The following is a 14,647-nucleotide window of genomic DNA, read 5'->3' on the forward strand; positions in this document are numbered from 1 at the left end:
GGTATAGCCATACAATGGAATACTCTTAAGCAATAAAAAGAAATTAACTACAGATACATGTTACAACATGGACAGACCTCAAAAGTATGCTCAGTGAAATAAGCCAGACACAAGAGACCTTATTGGATGATTCCATTTGTATGAAATATACAGAAAAGACAAAGCTATAGAGACAGAGTAGATCAGTAGTTTCCAGGTGTGGGCAAGGAGAGGACAGGGATTAACAGCAAATGGGCGTGAGGAATCTAATTAAGTGATGAAATATTCTAAAACTGATTTATGGTGCTGATTGTACAACTTGGTAAATTTGCTTAAAAAATCGTTGAATTGTATCCTTGGAAAGGGTGAATTATGTGTAAAATATGCCTCAATGAAGTTCTTTTTAAAAAGAAAGAACAGTTCTTCGTAAGTGGGAAAGTGATGTGGGGTTCACCAACTGAAAGGACAAAACAGGTTGGTGTTTTGATGGACAGATAGGATAAAAGAACAAAGGGGAAAAAGTGTACAGTTTGGGGAAACGAGATTTGACCACATAGAACCTAAACTGCTTATGTGAGGGGAGGTACAGACAAGCAGGTGCTGATGGATAAGGGAGAAAGTAAGTCCTCATGGTGTTGAAGAAAAGGTGTGAGAATGGGGATCAGAGAGGTTTGGAGAAGGAACTTTTACGATGGTGTAATTGGAGCATGAGATAGTGTGTGGTGGGGGGCCATAGGGAGAATAGGGAGAATAGGGAAGAAGAAAGAGGTTAAGGGCCTTGGTGAACTTTGTGCCTGATCCAGAGTAGGGATATGGAATTAATATTGCTAAAAACAAACTAGAGCACCTGTGTCCATTTTTCCACACCTGCCAGCTTAGTCTCTACTGGTAGGGCTCTGAAGTATCTACCTATAGATTTACTTTAAGGATTAAATGAGATAATGTAGGTAAAACACATTGATATTTTCTCCTTAGTAGATCCTAAGTAAATAACTGTAGATGTTACTGTTTTAAAAGTTGAGGAAGAGAATTGTATTAGTTTTCCCTTACTATGTAATACATTAAACCAAAAGCTTTATGGTTAAAGCATTAGTAAACATTTATTATCTCACAGTTTCTGTGGGTCAGGAATTCAAAAATGGCTTAGTTGAATAGTGCTGGCTCAAGATCTCTCCTGAGGTTACAGCAGGGGTTAGTTGGGGCTGCAGTCATCCGAAGGCCTGACTGGAGCTAGAGGATCTGCTTCTAATGCGGCCCATTCACACATGGCTGGCAAGTCAGTGCTTGCTGTTGGCACAGAGGCCTCAGGTTTGCTCCACATGAGCCTCTCATCAGTGCTGCTTGATTGTCCTTGTAACAGGCCGCCAGCTTCTCCTGGAGTGAGCAGTCTGAGAGAGGAAGGCTAATGCTGGAATACTTTTATAACCTAGCCTTAGAAGTCACACACTGTCATGGACCTAGAAATTATCATACTAAGTGAAGTAAGACAGAGAAAGACAAATACATTATGTTATCACTTATATGTGGAATCTAAAGGAATGATACAAATGAACTTTTTTACAAAACAAATAGACTCACAGACATAGAAAATAAACTTATGGTTACCATTGGGGAAAGGGCAGGGGAGAGGGATAAATTAGGAGTTTGGGATTAGCAGATATGTACTACCATATATAAAATAGATAAACAACAAGCACCTACTGTATAGCACAGGGAGCTAGATTCAATATCTTGTAATAAGAAATACATCTGTATATCTATATCTGAGTCATTTTGCTGTATACCGGAAACGCACACAACAGTGTAAATCAACTGTACTTCAATGAAAGAAAGAGAGAGAGAGAGAGGAAGAAAGTCCCCCACTGTCATCTCTGCCATACTCTTGGTCATACAAACAACTGATCTTCAGTGTAGGTTATGTGAGAGCATGTGAATGCCAGGAGGTGAAGATTACTGGTATCATCTTGGAGGCTGGCTACCACAGAGAGAAATAAGAAATAAATTGTTTTTGTTTGGGGGAGAGGGTGTTTATTTGCATCTTCCCTTGCTGTAGGCCTCTAGTAGTTATTCTGAAATTAGACAAATCTGCAAGTTAGTGCTCCTTAGTGACAAAATGTCCAGTTAACATTTGTGATTCTTTTTTTCTTAGCACACTCTTATCTGATACTGCTTTTTAACTTAATATTAATTTTCAAATGATAGAGTTAAAAAACAGTAAGACCACTGAAATTATAACCAAAAGAGTAACCCTGCCCCAGATTTCCACTCTGCAGAGAATACTTATTTTTAATTCTTTTGGCTATTTGTTTTGGTAATGTCCTCCATATTATTAAATAGCCTTGCTTATACAGCTGTTTCTTGTTTTTTCAATTTTAGACTTTACTTTTTACTACGGAAAATGAGAATTTGGCACTTTTCTTCTCCCCTACATATATCCCATGTACCTCTTCCTAGTATAGTTATAATTTTTGGTTAAATCAATGTTCAGTGCTTATATTATGACTGTAAATATTCTCAGCCAATCCATGTAGTAAATGATGATTGCATCTCGTTTCTCTTACAACTTTGTATTTTTTTCCTGGAATTAATGACTGTCTTTTTTTGTTTGCTTCGTTTTCTATGTCTTTATCAATACTTCATCTCCAAACTCTCCAAAAGAACTAAACTCCTTCTGGTATAATCAGGTAATCTATCAATTAATTTTTTTCCCTTCTCTTAGCAGCATACCATCTGGACTCCACCTTCGATTGCACTGTGGCTTACACGGTGTTGCCCTAGAAGAGTCTCTGCGCTTTCCTGTGTCAGAGACTATTTCCTAGATATCATGATTTTTTATTTTCCACTTAATTCCTTGTTTTATAGAACATATCCCAGTAGCTTCCTAAGAAAGGGTGCCTGAGAAGTAAATTTTTGAGACGTTGCCTGATTAATTGATAGTTTACCTGTTCACAGATTTCTGGGTTGGAAATTCTCTTGGAATTTTGAAGGCATTGTTACATTGCCTTCTAGTTTCTTACACTCCTCTTAAGAAATTGCAGGTTGTCCTGATTCCTAGTCTTTGTTTCTGATTGCCTTTCCCCTATGTAGACATTTAGTTTCAGCTTTCTCTATTCTGCTCAGTCCATTACCAGTCAACCAAGGACTATTTTCCAAAATTTTGTTAGTTTTGCTTCTCTCTGTTTCTTTCTTTGTTCTTGCGAGTTTATAATTTTTTTTATTTCTTTACTATTATCTTAGTGGGTTGCAGGAGAGAGTGGAGATAATTACTGGTGTTTATTTTACCGTATTTTACTAGAAATCTGACAAAATGCTTTTTATAAAGATATTTAAAACAAAAAATATTCCTGAGATTGTTTTTCCAGAATAATTAACCAAAGTTAATTTTGTGTTTGCTTCTGGGATAATATTTTACTTCTCATCATTTCCAAATGTTCTGTTAAAAAAAAATGTCCCCCCTGTAATTCCTCTTGGTTTGGGGGGCTTCATTACATTTCTCATTGAGGTAAGAATGGAAACTAATATTTGTTAAGTACCTACTGTTTGTCATAGTATGTTTGTTTGAGGGTTGTACATGTACTAGGTAGATGCTGAGGTAAGATATTCTTCACATATGTTAGGTAGCTGGCATTCCCATTTTGAATGGAAAATGCATCAACTTGAGTTGCTTTCCAAAGGTCATACCTATTGTAAATAGCAAATACTGGCTTTGAATCTAGTATTTCTGATTATGTAGTCCTTTATCCTCTTTACTTAGAACTTCATTAATCTTCAATTTGTGTGTGTTAAAATTTTCAAGCATAAAAGTAGGGAGAGAATAGTATAATAACCCACCACGTATTTGTCAGCTAGTTATCAACATTTTGTCAATCTTTTGTTTCAAATATTCCACCTTTTTTTAAATCTGTAAATGTACTCCAGTATACATCTCTGATGTATGAAAGGACTTCTTATAACTAACAAAATTAACAGTAACTCCTTAATATGATCTAAAACCCAGTCCAAGTTCCGATTTCTCTGGTTGTCTCAAAAATACATTTATTCAGTTGGTTTGTTCACACGGTATCCAAATAGGATCCACATGTAGCATTTGGTCTTTATGTCTCTTAAATCTCTTTTAATCTATAATATTCATCCTCTCTCCTTTTTCCATGCCATTTTTATGTTGAAGAAATCAGGTTCTTTGTTCTGTAGAATGTACTACATTCTGGATTTGATTGCTTCTTCATGGTTTTATTTTATTGTTGTACTATCCCCCATATTTCTTGTTAACTAGAAGTTAGAGCTGGATGTTTGATTAGATTCAGGTTTGTGTATGTATGTATGTATTTTTGGAAAGAATATCTCCTAGCTTATATTTCCTACTTCATCAGGAGGCAAATAATATCTGTAATGTCCTACTTTTGGTGATGCTGAGTTGGGTATAGTTTTTCTCAGCTTGATCCATCCATTATAAGTTCCCCATTCATATATCACCTCAGGATTTTAGCATCCACTTATGATCATTGTACAGATCCATTATTTCATTAGGTGCTGCACATTGGTGATTTTTCTAATTATATCACTGCCCTTCTACATTTATTAGCTGTAATTCTGCTATTACGAGGAACTTTCTCCTCTTTACTGTTTTGCCACTTGAAATCAGGAAAGACAAGATTAATGATTGATTTTCCCCCCTTTATTTGTCAGTTTTCAGAGTGACGAGTTTCTGTAGCAAAGGAGTCATTATGAACTCAGGGCTATTTATATATTTGATATATTTTAGCGTATTACAGTCATTATTCATTTTGTTGCTCAGATTGATCCATTAGTGTCCCCATTAGTCTTTGATAACTTCTTTGGTTTTTGACACAGGATGTTCCAGGCTCATTTTGTGCATATCCTTCCCCAAATACGGAACTAACCATTTCTCCAAGGAACTCTGTTTTTTTAAAAAATGGGAAATAGTATTTAGAAACAGCAACCTGAGTTGCTAGTGGTTCAGTACTATTGCATTGTCATCATTTTAGGCATTTTCACTGATCAGAGATAGGAAATACGTACATATTTTTTAGAAAGAGAAAAATCATGAGTTTGTACTGATGATACCTATTGAAGTGTAAGTTTTTTTTAAAACTTAGCTACTCTGATTTTATACTTGTACGTCAGTACTCTTAAATCTTGGTTCCCAACCATAGTAACAAAAGTACTTTTTGCTTGCTTCTCATTGTATATATGACAATTTCAAAACTACAGTATCAGTACTAATGACTGAACATAATTTGTTTTCTTTGTGGATCTTTTTGCCCTTAATATATATCCTGGTAGGGAGATACAACCAAAATACTATATGGTGCGTATATATATATATATATATATATATATATATATATATATATATATATAAAGTTTTTTATTTTATCCTTTCATTGTTCTTTCTGGGGGGGAGTATATATTATTATATATTTAGTATATTTAAAATTATAGTTTTTAGTTTTATATTTAATATATAATAATACATATTTTGTTTTACTCCCTTTCTTACTGTAAAGGTATATACTATAAACATTGTTTTGCATTGCTTTTTCTCTTAATGGTACAGTCTGGAGATGGCTTTTTTATTTATTTATTATATTTTTTGGCTGCATTGGGTCTTCGTTACTGGGTGCGGGCTTTCTCTAGTTGCGGCAAGCGGGGGCTACTCTTGGTTGCAGTGCGCAGGCTTCTCTTGTTGCGGAGCACAGGCTCTAGATGCGCGGGCTTCAGCAGTTGTGGCACATGAACTTAGTTGCTCCGCAGCATGTGGGATCTTCCCGGACCAGGGCTCGAACCCGTGTCCCCTGTGTTGGCAGGCAGGTTCTTAACCACTGCGCCACCAGGGAAGCCCTGGAGGTCACTTCTTATCAGCATGCAGAGATCATCATTCCTTTAAACAGCTGCATAGTAATCTATTATGTGGGTTACCATGACTTAGCTAATTTCATACTGATTTCGTCTTGCATTTAAGTCCTAAGGAAATACTTCTTTGTGGCAAAATCCAGTGTGAGAATTTAATAGGATCAAAAAATTTTTAAATATTGAAATCTATTTCTCTCCTTAAACCTGAAATCAAGAGTTAATGACAATTTTCATGAAATGAATTTTATTCACCTAAGCACCCTGGTTTATTTTTAAACCTTAACTATTTTTGATGGAAATCCTTTAAATTTATTACAAACTTTTACACAGTTTAAACATTTTTTGCCATAATTGGGATGTTTTCATTATTGTATTTAATTCTAATTATCTGTGCTTTTCAGTTTTTCTGTGTTTTCCCTGAATGTTAAGTACTTGTCAAGTACTTGTCAGTCTCATATGCCCAAGTCAGCTGTCAGTCTCATATGCCCAAGTCAGCTGTTGTGTGAAGTTTTTTTAAATTAATTAGTTAATTAATTTTTCATTTATTCTATTAAAGTTTAGGTGAAGGTTTTATCTCTGCTTTTTCAGGGCCTCAGCTTACATACAGGAAAGTCAAATTTATAGAAAGCCTGGTATTAACAAGAATGGTGTTTCACTCCCTGTTTACTAGACTAAAAATTTTTTTTATATTGAAATATAGTTAATTTACAATATTTTGTTTCAGGTGTACACGAAGTGATTCAGTTATATATATATTTTTCAGATTATATTCCATTATAGGTTATTGCAAGATATTGAATATAATTCCCTGTGCTATACAGCAAATCCTTGTTGCTTATTGACTAAAATTTTTTTAATTGAGAAAACAAAGCATCTGTGTCTTTATCATTTTGCTATTGTAATTTTTACAATATGTAGTTATGATTATTCGCTTATTAATAGTAATATTTTCTCTTGAATCAGATGTTCTGCCTTACTCAATACGGGTCCTGTTGGAAGCTGCTGTGCGAAATTGTGATGGCTTTTTAATGAAAAGGGAAGATGTTATGAACATTTTAGACTGGAAAACCAAACAAAGCAATGTTGAAGTGCCCTTTTTCCCTGCCCGTGTTCTTCTTCAAGATTTTACGTGAGTGATTGGTTTATTTTTCATGATGAATTTTCAGAGTGTTCGCTTTTTAAAATTCAGACTCCCTGATGGCTCTCTTGTTTTTTAATTGTGAAAATTAGTTTATAAATTTAAAAAGTTGCTTTTTCTAAACTGAAGCTATTTCTTAAAAATTAGGCACTTTTTTTTGTACCATTTATTTAAAAACTACTTTTATCTAACTGCCTACTTGTCATCGCCACATAGCCAATAGGCTTCTCAATCTTAACATATCCAAAACTTCATTGCTCAGCCCCCCTCATGTATTCTTTCCAAGTTTTTTTCTGTCATATTGAATGGCGCTATAGTCTCCTGTTTGTTTAGAGCAAAAATCTGGGAGTTAACCCTGGTTTCTGTCCTTCGTACATAATCCAGTCTATCAGCAGGTTCTGTCAACTCTACCTTTGAAATATACGTATCCTGAATCCAAATACTTCTTACCATCTCCACCACAGTCATCCTGATTATAACTATAATAATCTGTTAACTGGTATCCCTGCTTCCATACTTGGAATGTATAGTCTTGTCTTTTCACAGTAGGTGAAGTGACTTGGTTAAAAGATGTTAATCAAGGTCATATCATTCCCCTATTCTCCAATTGGCTTCCATTATACTTACAATAAAGTCTTTACCATAGCTTGAAAGATTCTGCCTAATCTGTGTGTCCAGGGATTACTTATTGGAAGAATTAACCTTTAGCTGAGTTTTGAAGGAGGTGTAGGAGTTAGCTAGACAAATAAGAACATCCCCTTCACCCACCCACCTAAATCTGGTTTGTAAGCTACTGCTCTGTGTACCCTGTATATGCTGCTACTGTAGTACTTATGATACTATTCTATAATTGCTACTTTATCTTCCCTACAAATTCCTTGAGAACAGTTACTCTCCCTTATTTGGTCTTATACCATTGGTGTCTAGCACATTGAAGGCATTTGGTAAATGCTTCTTATGTAGTTGGCTGGAGATATATATGTAGGTATAGATATAGATCCATCTATATCTATATCCATATATTTAGTGGATAACTTTGGAGACAAGAAGGCACTGGGAGTGAAGGGGCTGGAGCTGGGGAAAAGGGAGGGGTATCTTAAAATATAAGGCAAGAGAAAGAATTCCATAGGCAGTTCCCTTGAAGTTCTCTTATGCCTCTAAAAATCATCTGTTGTATTTTTGGCACATTTACCTTTGAGCCCTCAAATTCTCAGATAATATTTAATATTAATTCTCATTAAACCAGGATACATCTAACTTTGGATAACCCGTACATTATCAAACATGAATGCAACTTAAAAAGGGATACTTTTTAAATTTAAAAATGCATATTGATCATTTGAGCAAATGTAAAAGAAGAATTAGAAGTTGATCATTCTTTATTTTTTAGTGGAATACCGGCAATGGTGGATTTTGCTGCTATGAGGGAGGCAGTGAAAACTCTTGGAGGTGACCCTAAGAAAGTCCATCCTGCCTGTCCGACAGATCTCACGGTTGATCATTCTTTACAAATTGACTTCAACAAATGGTACTTTAATACACATATTTATAAAGACAGCCACGCACGTTGACTGGCAGCCAGTCCACTGGGAGTGTGTGGTATAGAAGAAAGGGAATAGAGATAATTTGTGCCAGAGTAGAGTTTGCTACAGTTAGTATTGACTAATATACAAAAAAAAACTGATGAAAACTTTATGTATTGGTGAATTTTCTTTTTAACTGAGTCTAAATTTAAACTGATTTTCATGTTTGTATATTTCTGCTGCCATTTTTTATAGATATGTGTAAGCCTAGAACCTGCTTTTTGGAGTGAATATCTTAATTAAGCCTTCATTTCCTTTTTGTTTTTAAACTTCCAGAGAGAATTTAAAGATGTGAGCCTTTAATGTCTAAATTGGTGATTGAAAACACTGAGCTTACTACAGCTGTATTTTCCTTCCACTGAAATAAATTTCTTATATTTAAAAGGTCATTTTGACCACAGTCAAACTAGAGAAGACATGATTCTATTTTCATGTACCAGCTTTCTTTTTACATTCCCTGGAGTAATGGAAAAGGCTACAATTTATTAAAACCTGTGAGAGCCTTTGCCCTCTAGATTAAACGATGGCTCTGAACTTCTTTTAAGTTGTTAGATGGGGAAAAAAATCGATTTTGCTACTTGCCAAAAGTTACTATATGCAAATGATTTTAGTGGCACAATTTTTTTTTAATCTCCATAAATTTAAATAAATCAACTTTTTTTTTTTTGGTAATCTGAGATTTGCTTTTGAAACCTGAAATAAATGATATATTAACCTTTGAATAACATTCAGTTGTTACTTCCAGATAGCATTGCTGTTGTGTGCTTTTTGAAGAGCTAAATTTCTGTAACTTTTAAATGGTTTTATTTTGTTTCCTTTTGGAACGATAGTGCAATACAGAATGCTCCAAATCCTGGAGGTGGTGACTTACAGAAAGCAGGAAAGCTTTCTCCACTTAGAGTGCAGCCTAAGAAGCTTCCCTGCAGAGGCCAGACTACCTGCCGAGGATCGTGTGATTCTGGAGAACTAGGCCGAAACTCAGGAAGATTTTCTTCGCAGATCGAAAATACACCCATTCTATGTCCTTTTCATTTGCAACCAGTGCCTGAGTATGAGATGTTTTTAAAAATATTTATTAGTACCAGATTATTTTTCAGTTAAGGAAATCATGTTTATTCTCCTTCCCCTCCTGATTCCTATTACATTGCCTTCATATTTACTGTGCTTCCTATTGTACTGAAAGAAGCAAAGTTAATGAAAATGGTAGTCTCTAAATACCATGATTTATTTCTGTTCCTTTGAAGAAAACTTTTCTTAAGAATTTTCTGTAAATATATTTAATTTTTGTAACTAACGTAGACAGAAAATTATCTTGAACTGTAAATTTTTTATTTTAGTGAATTTATACCATTCACATGCTCATTATTCATTCAGATTTCTTTTATGAAATCTATCTATATTTTTAGCTTTATTTTCCTATTAGATTTCTTATTCTTTCTTATTGCATTGAGACCTCTATGTTAAGAATATTATCATTATCATATGTTATAAACTTAATGAGCCCTTTTAGATAAGCAATTGCCTATATAGTACCATGGAAAGTAGTAAACCTGCCTGGAAAAGAATCCCGTTCTTAAGAGTTGGTTAAATTTCCTAATAGGTAATTTTTCAAAATAAAAAAAAAGAGTTCTATAATTTGAATTTTTATATGCTATGAAGTTTCCAAAGTCTTAGTCTTATTTTAAGAGAGTTATGTTGTTTATCCCATTGTTTACTAGACTGTCAAATTTTTTAAAGACGAGTTAAAAATGACTTACACTTTTTCAAATTGAAAAAAATTTAACACATTTAAGATTTAGGCTAGCTAAGAGTAATATCAATACATATTTCATCGTAAGTATCAAATAATATATTAGTTCATTTGTCCCTAAATTGGATCTTTCAAATTCTGGGTAGTTCTAAATTTTGTGCTCAATGTAGCTGTAAAGCCTCAGGTTATAAGTGAACTCAGGTGCTCTTCCTTTCTAAGAATTCAATATAATGTGTGGGTCCTTTGCCATCAAATCATGGCAGTTTTACATTTATGTAAGTACTCCTTATTCCCTACCTGGCTGTCCTGATGGTTAGGGACATGTTGAATTTTGAGATTAATTTCTCTTCTCATTTAGAAATTAATTTCCTGAAAAGGAAGATTTATTGATTCAAAAAATCATTGATTTTCTTGGGTATCTTTTTATAACTGGTATGAAGTGCTAAGATGGTATGTTTTTATTTCTAAAAATCCAATCTGGTGTAACATTTCCCCTCAATTTTGACTCTAAATTACAAAGTATTAAGATCAGATATGTTATAGTCCCTGGTTGTATGAAAATAGTAACTCTTTCATGTGCTTTAATGCATCAGTGAAGTAATAATTATAGACTCAAACAAGAAATTGAGGGATAGAGAATTGAGAGCATACATTTGGCACTTGAAATCACTGCCTGATTTGAAGTCAGGTTATGAGCTAATAAATGTTTGTGTGGTACTTTGTAGCTATATATACTATGAAAAGGTAAGATAATTGGAGTGGCTCTAGAAAGCTATGTTCCCTGAGGTCCTAAGAAAAATCTTATTAAGATGTGCTATGGCTTCAAATGATCAATCAGCAATGAATTATTAATCTTTGTTTTTTTAAAAAAGTTGACAAACAACTATAATTATCTGGACCCTGGAGGACATGTATAATTTAAGTTATATTGATATTCTAGTCAACACTTAAATCACCAGCTGGCAAGTGAAAATAAACAACTTAAAGCTGTTAGAAATAATTTTTTTTAAATATCCATTAGATAAAAATAGCTTCCTAAAAATGGCACTATGTTTACTGCTTGGCAGTGAATTGTTTTTCTCTCTTAGTTTACATAATTCGTGTAAAATAGGTTTATAATCCATTTAAAGTAAAATGCTACTTTATATAAAATAGAACCTTCCATTTTGGGTGAGATGAATTTAAAATTTTTACCAAAAGCTCTTTTTAAACTATAAAGTGATGCTGAGTTGTTTGTCATTGCTACATTGTGATAATCAACAAGTATCTCCTAGTTTAACTGGTACTAGAGTTAAGTGGGTGGAGATGTACATGCTTATTTTTCACTAAACTACAACCCTTCTTTTTCCTTGCAGTGGAAAATCCAACAAAGGTTACCATGCTACTTTTAATATTTTAGCCAAATCTCACAGTGTTACATGTTAAGTACAGTTTGGGACACTGGTGTGGACCATGGCTTAAATAATAAGTCCTTGCAGTAGCTTTCTAGTGTTACTTAAAGCAGAGCTTCCTTGTTGAAAAGAAAATAACTGATTCTGAGAAGTCTAGTAAACTGCTATTCCCAGAATTTTTAAAATATGTAGACTTAGAAACAAGGCAAGTCTTTTCTGTAATACATATATTTAATGCCAGTTCTTCTTCTTTTTAGACCTGAAACAGTATTAAAAAATCAAGAAGTAGAATTTGGCAGAAATCGAGAGAGGCTTCAATTTTTCAAGGTATAAATGACTGGGGGGAAATTTTTTAATAGGAGTTTATGAAATATTGAAAGGTTTGATTTTTATATCTTTAGAAGTTTTTAAACACTAGCAGTAGAACCCTTTTTTACTTTTTTTCCTTCAAATAAAATCTTAATCAGAAACGCTAGTGTATAACAAAATATTAAAAACAGTGGCTCTAATTCAAGTGAGCTTGGAGGGTCTTCTACTTGGGCCTACCCCTTTTCCCATCCCTGAGAATCCTTGGAATGTAGTTGAAAGCTACTGTTTATCTGGACTATTGGAACATTTTTCTTTGACTTAATTTTGTTTTAATAATCTGCAAAATGAATATATTTAGGTTTAGTATCTGTGTATTTGTTTTTATGTACTGTAAACTTTGACCATGATGAACATTGGTAAAATATTTTTAGTGTCAGTATTTATATGTTGATTATGAGGCAAATTCAGATATATGCTAACAGTTGGATTTCTTAAATTTAAATAAAATACAGTGGAGTTCAAGAGTTTTTAAGAATGTGGCTGTAATCCCTCCTGGAACTGGAATGGCTCATCAAGTAAACTTAGAGTATTTGTCGAGAGTGGTTTTTGAAGAAAAGGACCTCCTCTTTCCGGACAGTGTCATTGGCACAGATTCTCATATAACCATGGTGAATGGTTTGGGGATTCTGGGGTGGGGTAAGTAAATGACTATATTTAATTCTTTGGGGGAGAGGATGTCAGGAAATTTATAAAAGAACATAAATAGCAGGGTCTTTATAGCCTCTTTGAGGCTGTTTTTTCACGTATAACAGCAGGAACAAAAGTAAATCTTAATTCAAGTGTTTGTGGACAGTGTGGTATAAGAGAGAATTTATGAAAAGAAATGTGGACTGTGCCCAGCACAGCACTACCATTTGTGGAGTGCTTAGTGATGATGATGATGGTGATGATGTCTGTGAAGGTGATGTGCTTATTCCCTTATTTAAAGTCCTTCAGTGGCTTCTCCTAGCATTCTTTGTAAATCCAAATTTCTTCATGTTTTTTTTTTGTGTGTGTGTGGTACGCGGGCCTCTCACTGTCGTGGCCTCTCCCGTTGCGGAGCACAGGCTCCGGACGCGCAGGCTCGGCGGCCATGGCTCACGGGCCCAGCCGCTCCGCGGCATGTGGGATCCTCATGCCGCGGACCGGGGCACAAACCCGTGTCTCCCGCATCAGCAGGCGGACTCTCAACCGCTGCACCACCAGGGAAGCCCCCTCTTCATGTTTTTTATAGGGCCCATCACAACCTGTTGCCTCTTTAGCCATTTACCCAAACACATCTTTTATTTACCTGAGTGGGCTGTGCTATTGCACCTCACGGCTTGCATCAGCTATTCCCTCTGGCAGAGTGCATGTACTCTTTTATAGGGTGCTATAATTGTTGGCTTTTTGTCTTTATCATTAGACTGAGCTTCTTGAGGTTGACAGGGGCTGGGTTCTATTCATACTGTATCTTGAGCATAGCATAGTATCTAGCATAATAGATACTAAATGTTTTCTGAATTTAAGATAAAGGTAAAAATCAGTTTTTTCCAACCATATGAGTGGAGTCATTCTTTTGAGAAGACTTGAGTTCCATATCTACAGTAATAGCATTATAGTAATTCTGTGCAAGGTACTGTGTAAGACAAGCTCGTGAAACACCTAGAGATTTAGATGTTACAAAGATAAATTATCTTTAAATGCACTATACTCATATACCTGTCTTTATTACATTAGGGGTTGGAGGTATTGAAACAGAAGCAGTTATGCTTGGTCTGCCAGCTTCTCTTACTTTACCAGAGGTGGTTGGATGTGAATTAACTGGCTCATCGAATCCTTTTGTTACATCCATAGATGTTGTTCTTGGCATTACAAAGGTAAGTTAAAATTTTGCTAGCTGTATAACTTAGTGGACATGATTTTTTTTGTAAGTAGAAGAGCAGGGATTTGGGTTCATCAACTCATCCTCAGCACTGTGATGTTATTAGCTGTGTCATCATAGTTATCATCATAGTAATAATAGCAAAATTTAACCCTTTATACTAGTAAGTACAAAACAATTTGTTGTGTCATTGTTCTCTTGACATGTTAACTCATTTATTCCTCATTACAAGCCTATGAGATTGTTACTATTGCCATCCTTATTTTAATTCTGTGAAAACTGAGACACAGTAAGGTTTAATGACTTAACCAGAGGGTCATAGGGCTGAATGGTCAGTGTAGAACAAGGTTTCCCACCCGGCAGTCAGGTTCTTAAGTCCATGCTCTTAACCATTATGCCTTATTGCCTCTGTGAATGTTTGTTGCCTTCGTGAATTAAAAAAAAAAAAAAAAAAAAGTCGTATTTAGGAAATGTCTAATTGCATCTCCTTTAATTTGACAAATTTGAATCATTTGTCCCCTGAAAACTATTACTGTATTAGTACTTTAAAAAATATAGGCTGTAAAAATGTGGTAGTGTCAGATTTTTCTATTGGCTATTTTAACGTTTAAAAAAAAAGTCACTCTGCTGTACACCGGAAACTAACACAACATTGTAAATCCACTATACTTCAATTAAAAATAAAAAGAAATGATAAAAGTATTATATAGAAATTTTTTC

General features: G+C 34.5%; 1 protein-coding gene across 2 annotated transcripts in view; it reads left to right on the plus strand.

The window, feature by feature from the left end:
* Positions 1–14,647, plus strand: part of IREB2 (iron responsive element binding protein 2) — a 50,388-nt gene that overhangs the window by 12,446 nt on the left and 23,295 nt on the right. Inside the window, exons 3-8 of one of the 2 annotated variants that reach the window (XM_060005542.1) lie at positions 6,817–6,982; positions 8,382–8,519; positions 9,405–9,623; positions 11,973–12,042; positions 12,537–12,720; positions 13,783–13,922. In XM_060005542.1, the coding sequence (XP_059861525.1) occupies positions 6,817–6,982; positions 8,382–8,519; positions 9,405–9,623; positions 11,973–12,042; positions 12,537–12,720; positions 13,783–13,922 (917 nt within the window). Of the gene's footprint in view, positions 1–6,816; positions 6,983–8,381; positions 8,520–9,404; positions 9,624–11,972; positions 12,043–12,536; positions 12,721–13,782; positions 13,923–14,647 lie in introns of those variants that run through there. The other variant, XM_060005543.1, reaches the window with a different exon arrangement.

Source organism: Delphinus delphis, chromosome 2 (assembly GCF_949987515.2).
Source record: "Delphinus delphis chromosome 2, mDelDel1.2, whole genome shotgun sequence".
NCBI classification, from domain to species: domain Eukaryota; kingdom Metazoa; phylum Chordata; class Mammalia; order Artiodactyla; family Delphinidae; genus Delphinus; species Delphinus delphis.